A 12,004-nucleotide genomic window follows, 5' to 3' on the forward strand; every position below is an offset into this window, starting at 1 on the left:
TTCCTGCCAGGCATGTCTGACATGATGTTTATTGCCTAGACCAAATCAATCCCCTTAATAAGCCATAATATATGCTAGCAAGTACACTATTTCATAGTTAAGGAAACTTGCCACATGAAACAGTAAGTTCTTTGATCTCTCATGCTTTGCTCCTAATGTCTCAGAAAAGTGCTACATAATCTACTAGTTAGTCATATCTGTTTATACTCATTTAGTAAGTAAAATAAAATTATACACTGCTAATCTTAAAGTTTTAGACCCAAATTCTTCTTTACTTTTGCCTGTGTATACTAGATATTTGCAAAAATTTGAAAGGAGACTGGCTATTTATAAGATATTAAAGAAAAGAAAATCCAAATACTTGAATATACTGGGAAAATAAAATAGTATCAAAAATTAAACAATCATTGTTTTAATACAAATAAATTGAACTTGGTTGCTGAAACACTAGATAAAAATGACTTCAGTAGCATTTGCACAGAAGAGATTCAGAACTGTGAACATACCCAAGTCAGAACATCAGACATATTTTTTGAAAGAAAGTTTATCAGAGTTGACTGTTTCTAAACAATTGCAAAAATTCCCATGAATGCTGAAAAATAATCAATCAGAAAACTAGACAACACCAAATAGCTTACATATTAAAGAGTAAGATTTTTGATGAGTGTCAACAAGCAGTTGATAAACATTTAAGTATCTTCTATGTGCAATGCCAGGCTCTGCTAAGATTTCTATTCTGTAAATGTCTCTTCCACATTTGGACTTTTCACTTTGGGTCCATGTAACTGTCTTCCCCTCTTTCCTCAGCATCTGTTTTTGCTTTCTTTCACATGCTGGGTCTAATTCCTCTCCTTTACTTCCCATCAGCATAGTCCACAAATAAGTCTCATTTTAGGAAAGGGATGTTCAAGCACTTTCAACCCAACATTAGACAGATCAGCATCAAGTCACTTTTGCCTATACTCTACCCATAGTCTCTAAAATTCTATTAAGTGACCTTCCTCGGTTTAATTGTCCTCTTATGCTCTAGTTTGATACCAGAATAACCTCCATTCCTATGCTGCAGGTTCCTTTACCTAGGTATCTCTAGACTAAGGCCTAATCTTCTAGCTTTGGTCTCCGTCCAAGGGATTAAATTCTAGAATCAGTTCCTGACTCCCTCATAATATGCTCTGTACTAATGCAAAAAGCAGCACATATCTGCTCTTAAGGATAGACATGCAATGCCAAAATATTTAAAGCATGCTCAAAGACCTAAAGGATTATGGGGAGATCTAGTGAAGAGGCATGAAAATAACTGCTAATAATAATTAAATTATTAGACAAAAATACAAGGGACACATCAAGATAGTACCTGGTAAATTCCATATAAATTAGCTAATAATTATAAATTCCATGAGTTTCAGTAAGGAGAGGTCACTGGCTATAGTGAGAGGAAGAGGTGGTACAGCTAGGCACTTACAATGTGGGTAGAATTTGGATTCAGGAAAGAACAGGAACTGAAGATAAAGATTACATAAAGTATCAAATGTGTACAGGGTAGAGTAAGCCCAACAGCCTGGCTGTACTCTTAAGAGCAAATGTATAACACAGAAATTGCAATGGGTCAGGTTGAAACATTTCCATTTTCATCCATAATTTTAGCAGTATGATGATATAGCTCAAAAAGAAAACAGTATATTCTACTTTTATATATTCAGATGAAAATATATATTTCAAAGTATCAAATAATAACTTCTACCATTAATTTTTGGATTGTAATCTCAGCTACTGGATTAAGTGAGAAGTCAATAATTGTAGTGCTGTTTGTTTCTTGTCTTGGGTTACTGAAATGTTTCCCCACAGAAAATCAAGTAGCATACATTAATAATGCAGAACATATTTTTAAAAGTAGTAGTTATAGTGTGGGGTTTTAATCCTGGGTCTACAACCTTATTTAAAATTTATTGTGAAAGATATGCTCTGCAAATATTTATTATGAAGCCTTTGTTCTATGCTCTGGGATACAGCAATGAGCAAAACAGACCAAGTACATGCCCTCATGCATCTTATATTAAGAGCTATGTAACCTTGGAAAAATTACTCGAAGTTCTATGTGGGTGTGCGTGTGTCTGGATGTGTGTGTTTATGATACAAACAGGCTTTATTAGTTGCAATGGAAATTGGCAGAGGAGAGGATATGATAGCTCCCACTCCTGGGGCAGCGTCCCCAGACTGAATTTCCACCATTGAAAAGCTAAAAGTGTTTGACCCACAGTCTCATCTGTGAATCTGGATCAGTATTAGTGATACTATTTGTAGATAATATATAAATATATACATATTTATAGAAATATTTATACTTATAATTGTTTATAAACATTTAATAGAGTCCATCAAATAATAACTGGTCAAAAATCTATCTTTGCTATCAAATGTTGTTTACTATATTGTAAAATACATTTACTATACATGGCTTAATTTTCAAATTTTAAATACATATTATGTTTTCAATCTATAGAACAATGTGGTAAAGAAGAAAGAAGGAAAGAATCTACAGTAATTACAAGTCTGGTTTCAAAAAGTAGGTTTATTATCTACCATTTACTAGCTTTGTGATCCTAGACAAACATCTATGTAACAGTTTCCAACTATAAAATAAGGATAAAATGATGTGATTCACCTACCTATTAGGTTGTCACAAAGAACAGAAGATAATTTCAAATTGTAAATTGTTAAGAAGTACATAAATAAAAGTTAATTTAGTTCCATCATATAAAATGCTCTGTGTCTGAAAATTACAAACACTTGGTATTTGGAGATATGTACAGAGAAGAAGAGCACTAGAAGTCATTTCTAGAGTGGATAAAAATTACTAAGGAATTAATGTGCCTTACACAAAATGAACTATTCTTCTCTTTCCCACTACAAGGCCAAATCTTACTATCTAGAAGTATGTTTGAAGAATGAGAGCTTATCTCTGCTATTCTGCAAAATTCCAGAAGATTTTAAGATAAATGAGGTTTACTAAAAAAACAACATTTCATAACTAAGACCATCAGATACAAAGTTGTATTATGTATTTGGGCCTATTTTTGTCTTTTGGTGCTTTTGTTGGGAACCTGGATTGACGAGTGAAATGGGACAAAGAGGCAAAAAGACTTAGAAAAGAGGGAAAAATGACAGGAGTGTAAAAGAGAGAAAATAATTAAAAAGAAAACAAAAGGAAAGATAGCAGGTCTTAACAATGAAGCAACATAAAAAGAATGTTGTTTCCTTGATATAAGAAAAGTGGATGTGAGGATAAACAAAGCAGATCTGAAAAACAGAAGAAAGAAAATGCATGCATACAAGAGAACAAAAGAAAAAATCAAAGCAATGGTGACAAGATAAAGAGAAAACAGAAAGGAAGAAATAAACTTATAGGAAAGATGTCTGATATCTGAGATAGATGCTTAATCTGTACATGTCATAGGCAAATAAATTGTTTAAGAAGAAATAAACAATATACAATATTATTTGGTTTGCATTTCACATAAACAAGTAGGTACTCTATGATTTTATATTTCAGAAGCCTTATACAATTTATTTCTGGAATCTAGATATCAGAGGTAACCTTTAAAACATTTTAACCTATCATAAGATGGTGGTTCACAGACTGGATCATATAGAAGGAAGCTTAGTACAACTAATAAAGAAGATGGTAACATCATGACCCCAATGTAATCATATAAAAGAAAGGGAGTAATATAATCACATGGGAACAAACAAGCTACTTATTACTTCCAAATATAATAAGTGCTCTTGCTTTTTAAACAATATATTAAATAGTGAGATGCTTTCTAAAAATTTAAATATTGTAATCTGCTTGATTCATTGTATGAAGTGCTTTGAGAATTCTTTGACAGGATACATTTTTTTGGGTCTTGAAAATTTATCACCACTGTTATCACCACTGCTTAACTGTCATAACTTACTCATTAGAATGACCTATAAATAAAATGTTTTGAATGTTTAAACTACAATTCAAAAAAGTAGAGTGATTATGCCATGAACTAGAAGAATAAAATAGAAAATAAAAACTTAGAAAGCAATATATATCCCCTAAAAGGCAGTATGAAACATTTTATTAATGATCTTTTAAAGTAAATATAAAAATGTTATTTTCTCTATGTTTAAATGTTCTGAATTGCTCACTTTTGAGGAATATTTCAATATGCTATTTTTCTTACCTAGTAGCATTTTTGACATGTTATACTATTAAACTTCTAGCATCCATAATAATAAGGGCTTTGAAAATTCACAAATGTCTTATATATATAATTTACAGTATGTATGTCAAGCTTCTGAATATGTCCAAGTGAAAATAAAATTGTTTGTGCCCCCTACAGAATTAGAAATCCTCAGGCAGCACTGCTCTAATGATCCCATACTGTTAGTACTACAAAGTGCAAAGGTTCCCTGGGTAGGACAAGCAAAAAGGACAGAGTTCCCTCATTACACACTATCCCTAAATTATTTTGGCTTAAGTATTTATTAAGATATTAATTACTCTTCTTCCCTCTATCTGCCTTTAGACATTAGGCTGAGACACTATAGATAGTTGCTCATCATAAAACAATGCTTCATCCAGTAAACCTTACCCCCCAAGATGAATGTTTTGTATGCAGTATTATTAATTCAGCAGGTAATATGTCTTAGAATTGTTAGGCTACATGTACTCTCTCTTATGGACAACATAACAGCATGTTATGCTATTTTAAAGATATGTTATGTTTCCTGAAAGAAACAGTATGTTGGAAACTGATTTGACAAGTTTTCTGCATCTATCACAATAAAATCATTTTAGAAAATTTTTCTTGAGTTATTTTATGACACAAAAGGAAATAGAATTTGCATTTGTGACTTCTATAAAATGCCACACTCAAATAAGAATGATGTGTTTTATAATTTTGAATAAAAAACAAATTTAATCCAAGTAGACAACCATGAGAAATAAATGATGAAAAAAAAAATAATAATAGTTTAAGAAAAACAAGTCTGTATAAAATAAGATATATATAAGGTAAAGAAAATAGTAAAGAAAAGAAGTGATCTCACTCACTCTGATATACAATTGCATCATTTCTTTTTCTCTTTGGGGGTTACGATACTTCTCATAGAAATCACGTCGCTTCTTTGTTTCTTTAGAAACTTTATCTTTTCTTTCCCGTTTTTCTGCTGGTTCATCTGAACTATCAGATGATGACTGTACATGTATCTTCGGTTTTTCTACTTCAATATAGTTTTCATTGGGATTTAGTACTATTACTCCATATCCTTCCTGTTTTGAAATGAAAGAAGGTAGCATAATTTAAATCTTATAATCCATTTCAATTTTCAAAAAAGTTCTTAAAATCTCAGACTACGCAATTTTTATAAAGCTGCATATTCAGTAAATTACTCCTTTAGGCAAGATTATGATTTTATTTTTTTCAACAGGAAGTCATTTAAAATTGTTTGCCTTTGTTGTATATATAAATAAGCGTGTATTACTCACAAAAACAAAAAACATAATTGCAACACAAAGATTACAAAACTTAAAAAGCAATTCAGATCTCTCAGAACCCAAAAAATAATTGAAATAAATTAGCAAATAACAAGTATACTTTCAAATTATATTAATATTTATATTATCTGCTTTGAGAAAACCTTTGAAATTGAAGTTTACAATTCAAACTACTTTTTTTTGTATATTTTTCTTTGCAATGGCCCTTTAATGAGCATTTTTTATTTGTCTGAACAATGAAAAAGAATAAGCAGGTAAAGAAATGAATCTGATTTAACATTCCAAATCCATCCATATCTATATTGTCATAAACACATAACATCTACCTGCGAATCTTGAATTTTATTCACTTATTTTCTTAGAGAAGGCCAGAAAAATCAGAAAGCAAAATAAGCCACTGTCTTACTATAATATATGGAAGCAAGTCTTTAATCTTAAAATTTCTTTTGTTTCTCAAACTATCATAAAAACTCTGCTTATCTGAAAATATAACCAGGAAATAAGTAAAGTTCCAAAGTTAAAAAATATAGCTTGTTGAGCTATTAAGGCTTTTCAAAAAAATTTGTAAAACATGTTTTCCTGTCTCATTTCTTTCAAGCCTGGGAAACATTTCTATGGTTATAATTAAGAAAACGTTTGATATTTACATTATGTATAATGGAATAAGCTAACCATGAGAAAATAAAGAGAGATAATAACCACTGACAAGCATGGGTAACACAAATTTTTGAAGCTATAATATATCTTGTCTTCTTATTCAATTCTGTGTTGCGGGTGCCCCAATCATGTCCTTGTAAAATACTATAAGGTCATATTTAAAAGATGTATGATGTTATAATAAAAACATAAGAGCTATACAAAATGTTTATATTAAAATCTATTTAACATAAAATAAAACTTATAAAAATCTCATCCGTACTTTAAAAAGGTACTATATATAGTTTGTCAAGACTGTAACTATAGAATCTTCTACTTGAAGTTTAAATTTTAAACTCTTTTTTTGGCAAACCAACCATAAGATGATTTTAAAAAATTGATGACAGCAGCAATAGTAAACTAGTATTAGTATAGACTCAATTATCTTATTTTAAAATATGCTGCATTGCTGCACATGGTTGGTTTTATTAAACAGTTGATTTCACAAACTACTTAACAAACTTCCTTGGAATTTTTAGTATTTTTTCCTCCAATCAGATGATATTATTGTCTAAAACCATGATTTAGTTTGGAAATTTACAAGATCACTGAAGTTCTGATTTTAATGATTGGACTATTAATTAAGATATAGTCATCTTACATATACGTGAAAACTATATAATAATATATAGCAAACTGATTTACAAAACACCACCCATTCTTCAACAGATGTTCAAATAAAGGTTTCAGAATAATGCTTTTTTTCACAAAAGGCTTATAAAACACTTTACAAATTTTGTAATTTAAACATTCTACATCAAAGCACAAGAGAATTTTTTTTTAAAAGTTTCTTAGCTCTAAGTCAAAAGTTTTACCAACAAAAGATATTTTATTTGGTCCTGCTTTATTCTAATCTGTACAGCTATTCAAAAGTCTTGTAATTCATTGTGATCACTGTCAGGTAGACAGATTGTCACTTGGTGATTTTCTACAGTTGGACACACTTGACTAGTTATTAAAATCACATTTGAAGGAAGTTCCTACCCCTCTTCCTTGTGCCTCTTACAACTTTTCACGCCCTTCTCAAATTTCAGCTATAACTTCTCCTCCCACCAAAAGTAAGTTAAAGAACACTGTTGCACTCTGCTAAACAGGGTGAAATAGAGGCATTCAGTACACTGTCTCTGGTGTAAGGAACATAGTAAAAAAGGTCACCATAGGCCAAAAAGAAAATTGCCTCCTTACTAGATTCTGTACCGTGAGTAAGTGGTCTCCTGTCATGTTTCTTCCCTGCCTTCTCTTAGTGAATTGAACTTTAAACACACAAACACACACACACACACACACACACACACACACACACGCATACACACACACCCTCTCATACTCAGGAGTTAAAGTTAGCAAGACCAAAATAGAATCTTAAAGTTCATACACATGAAAGCAGTGATATACTACATTTAACGATAATATGAAAAATTTTAAATTAAAAATGTGGGACTTTAATAAATTGATATAACATGCCATCATCTTTGTATAATGAATAAATCTCAAATAAAGGTAAACTCTTTGAACAAAATTTACAGTCACTAGAACTGTAAAACTATTATCTTAATTTTACTTAATACAAATAATATTTTCATATGGCTTATTTGAGCAGAACTTTAAACTTCAATTTTTAGAAATCATAGATTGAAAAATTATTGTGCCTACTTAATTTTAAATACACTCTGAAATTTGATATGTTCCATCTAAATAAGTATAAAAAATAGACATTTATAAATCATCAAAGAAGCCATATTTGTCTAAGTTATTGATTATGTAACTGAAAATTACATGACTCATTTGTTCAATATCATAAAGGCACAATGTCAGTGTTTCACTTAGGCATCAACAGATGAGAAATGATTCTATTTTCAAATCCATTGAAGATATGCTATCATTTAGATTTCAACAATGAACGTTTCTATTTAAATAGCTAAACTATTTAGAAAATATTTTATCCTTGAGATATTTCAGATAGTCAATTTAATTAGTATGACTACAATCAAGAAATACTCAGGAACATTTTCTGTAGAAATGAGATCTGATTTTAATAAATGTCTTTGTTGTAAATTCAATTACCATTCTTTAAAAAACTAACATTTTCAATTATACCATTTCTGATAAATTAATTAATGCAATATTCAGAGATCATTCATAACCATTTTATAATGTAGGAGAAAGCAGGAGTAAGAAAATAAAGTTAACTATCCCACCTATGTGCTCTAACCACAGATAAAAAGTAAAACCTAATGATTTCCTCCTTTTCTCTGTTATATATAACACTGCCAAAAAATTCCTTGATATAAGCTACAAAGATTTTTGCCACGTCAACATTAATATATGGGAACTAAGGAGTCAAAGGAAATAAAGTAAAACAAAGCAAAGACAAAATGTCAGTAAATTTCACTGTTTTAAACTGAATAATATCAACTTCTTCAAAAATCAGACTACCATTTCAAAAAGTGATGCTTTCTATTCCCAATAACTCAATCAGTACACAACAAAATTAGTAAAAAGAGATGCTAGTGTGACCTTTAACGAATGTGCCCATAAAGTTTTATGTAACTGCACTATAAAATCAGGCATCAAGTATATCTTAAAAGAACTGTGCATTGCTACGCTACTAAGGAAGGCTCCATAACTTATGCTTAGACTCTTAAACATTTTATATTGAAGTATTTCTTTTATATTTAATTATTCCTTGAGTATGTTACATTCTCATAATATAAAAAGTTAGGTCATTTCAAATACATATCGAAACCTTTTATCTTTGAAAAGATAAAATGATCAAATCGATTAGCATTCTACAACTAAATAAATAAAACTTCTGGCATCTTTATAATGATTTACCAAATCAATTCCAATATCCAACATTTCAAAAGACAAAGCATACATAAAGTTGTTAATTAACTCATGTTTGATCACAGTCTAGTAGAAATTAAGGTGATCAAGCGGATATATATTGGTAAAGGTAAGATTTATATCTTTAATTCATCTCATTCTATTTTTTATACTTTCGTAGCTATAACACTAGTTTCATTTTCAGATCTGTGTTTATAAGGTATAAACTGTGTTATAAGGTATAAACTATGGGGTCTTAAACAGAAACCCTCAAAAGTACATTCCCACACATAGCATTTTATTCAGCACAAGTACTTGTGATTTAAATAGAATACACAGGTCTTTAGGCCTTCTTTACTTTGAAGTCTATAGATGATGGCTTAGGTCAGAGAGGTCCAAAACAAACAGGTGATGCCAAACCCAAAAAGGAAAACTTTGATAGGCAAATTATATCAGAACAAATATGCACTTATCAAGAAGATTCTGTAAACAGATAAAATCTTAAAATGTCTGACCAAAACCAGTCTTCTGACTCCAAATGAACTCTTGCTAAAACTGAAGACTTATCCATGTTAATTTGCCTAGTAATTACCAATTATAAGAAAAATGGAAAACAGGAGCAAATTCTACATCTTTTCAAGTATCTTGTGGTTGGCTAAATAAAAAATCAGCTGAAAGTACTTGGCTCTGCATATTAACCTGACAATACCGAAAGCCACATGTGACCAGAGAGGGTCAGTGGTCAGAGTAGAATCCTTTGACCTACGGAACTATCTGTTTTGGTCTTCAGGCAAAGCTCAGTAAGAGATCATTTTACACAAATTTATCAATCATATTTCTCAAGTTCAGCATTTTATCTGCTTGGTTTGAAAGAAGATAGGTGCTCATCCTCAAGGGAAATAAAACTCAAAGTGCTTTATCTATAAACAACATCTACCCATAGACAAACCACTGTCCATTCATCTTCTCTGAAAGATGTATGTTGTATTTATTCTCACCTTTTTCCAAGAAGGGTATGTATATGTCACTGTTGCAACATCCTAGGTGCAACAGTGAGATGAGGTCATGACAACCAATCAGAAGTCACTAGTGAAGCGTTAAAGTAAACATAGCTGTTGGAGCTGCAGCTCTGCTTGAAAAATGCCCCCTCCATTATTTTAGCAATTTTCTCAAGACGTGACCTGGGACTGAAACGCGTGAAATGTCACTTGACTCTGTTTTGTGTTTCTTCTCAATGTGCATTTAGGTAACAGCACCCTACCAATATTTTGTAAAACGTTCTTCACAACCATACTTCAACTTGTAGCTTCATGAATTCTAATACTGTGTGTGTTCCATGGTATAAAAATACCATAATATGGACCAACCCAGATTATCCCAGTTAAATTTCCAACTTCAAATAGCTCATCAAGTTAGTCAGTAAAAGAAAACATGCCACAAAAAGTTTTCAGAGGACCACCTGTTGTCTATTATTTTTACATAGCACTTACTCATAAATCATAACACAGGGTAATTAATCAAGCTGTCAAAGAGAAGGTCAAAGGCTATATGGTAGAGTCAGAAGGTCATGCATGGGCTGATAGAGGTCAGGGTCACACTGCATTCCTCATTATCAAGTTGGGATGAGAGACGGCCCAAGCAAACAAAAGTGAAAGCAGATGGAGAAGTGAGTGGATAAAAAAAAAAAGAAAATTTCACAAACAAAAAGAAAAGTGAAAGAAGACTGTCAGCTGCCTTCAAATAGAGAATAGAAAAGAAATACACTGAAATGTGCTCAAAGGAGCTCAAGAAAATAAAGAAACTATAGTTTTATTAATTAAATGAATATAACTTTTCTTGGCCATTTTATTAGTGCATACTAAGCAATATATATGTGTTTGGCATCTCTATACCTTCTCCAGCTAGTGTGCTCAAGATTAGTTAAGGTAAGGCAAAGAGTTCCAAGGATGAAATATAATTTATAAAAACAAACAAACAAACAAAAAATAACTTACAATAAGAGAGTTTTTCCCCTTAATATTGTGTAAGGGTTACAACATAGATGCAAATAGTTTTAAGCCATACAACAGATAAATTCTTGAGTATGATACAAAGATACCCATAAACAAAAATGTATCATAAAAGTCCTTTTGAATAACAAAACAGTTATAAAATATTCTATTATTACGCTGGCCTGAATTAGATGCAGAATACTGTGCAAAATTAGCTGTCACCCTTTGCTCAAAATCTTTGTTAATCTCATTTTGAATGTTTGCAGCTTTATCAACACATGCATCAATGTCAGCTCCTTGGTTACTGAACCGCTGTAGTTGGAAGAAGATATAATTAAAATGTTTTGGCACAGAAAAGGTGAAATTGTATCTTCCCTTGTTCCCTTAGGAGTCTGTAAAACATGAAGGATATATTGACAAACACACACCCTTGTCTTCAGTTCTGACATGTCAGGTCATCCAGGCACTATTATTTATTTTAAAACATTCACTTTGCACTTACCCATATTATCACCCACTCCATTTCTAACTATTCCTGGGTTTTAGAATATTATGCTGCTTAAATTTTGCAAATTTCTCTCTTATTCATCAATAGTTCACTTATGGAAGGATTCCATAAATGCACAATAGTACTGTTAATATATTTACCATTCATTTTTGAGGACAGAAATATGATTTAATACCACAGTCTTAGGAAATCTTTTATATTTTTTGCTTCTCATTCTCATAAAATGACACAAAGTTATACCCACACATTTACATATTAAACTAAAAAGAAGTTAAAACTGTTGCCTAGTCAATGATATATCAAAATCCCTAAGTGAATTTAGAAAATCCAACAGGTAACTCCTTATTACATGGTCTAAGGATGAGCAGATTTATCTCATTAACTTTACTATTCCTCATACTTAGTTATGCCTGTATGTTTTAAAGTGCTGAATGAAAGTCCAATGTTCTCCTAACT

The 12,004-nt window shown here is 31.1% G+C and overlaps 1 protein-coding gene across 15 annotated transcripts in view; it reads right to left on the reverse strand.

Moving 5' to 3' along the window:
- ARB2A (ARB2 cotranscriptional regulator A) overlaps positions 1-12,004 on the reverse strand; it is a 508,497-nt gene that overhangs the window by 266,545 nt on the left and 229,948 nt on the right. For 13 of the 15 annotated variants that reach the window (XM_021665393.2, XM_064376139.1, XM_064376134.1 and 10 more), the window contains one exon: positions 5,084-5,302. The exons of the other annotated variants lie outside the window; for them this stretch is intronic. In XM_021665393.2, the coding sequence (XP_021521068.2) occupies positions 5,084-5,302 (219 nt within the window). The remainder of the gene's footprint in view (positions 1-5,083; positions 5,303-12,004) is intronic. 15 annotated transcript variants of the gene reach the window in all.

Source organism: Aotus nancymaae, unplaced genomic scaffold (genome assembly GCF_030222135.1).
Source record: "Aotus nancymaae isolate 86718 unplaced genomic scaffold, 86718_ANA_hifiasm-v0.15.2.pri h1tg000014l, whole genome shotgun sequence".
Lineage (NCBI taxonomy): Eukaryota > Metazoa > Chordata > Mammalia > Primates > Aotidae > Aotus > Aotus nancymaae.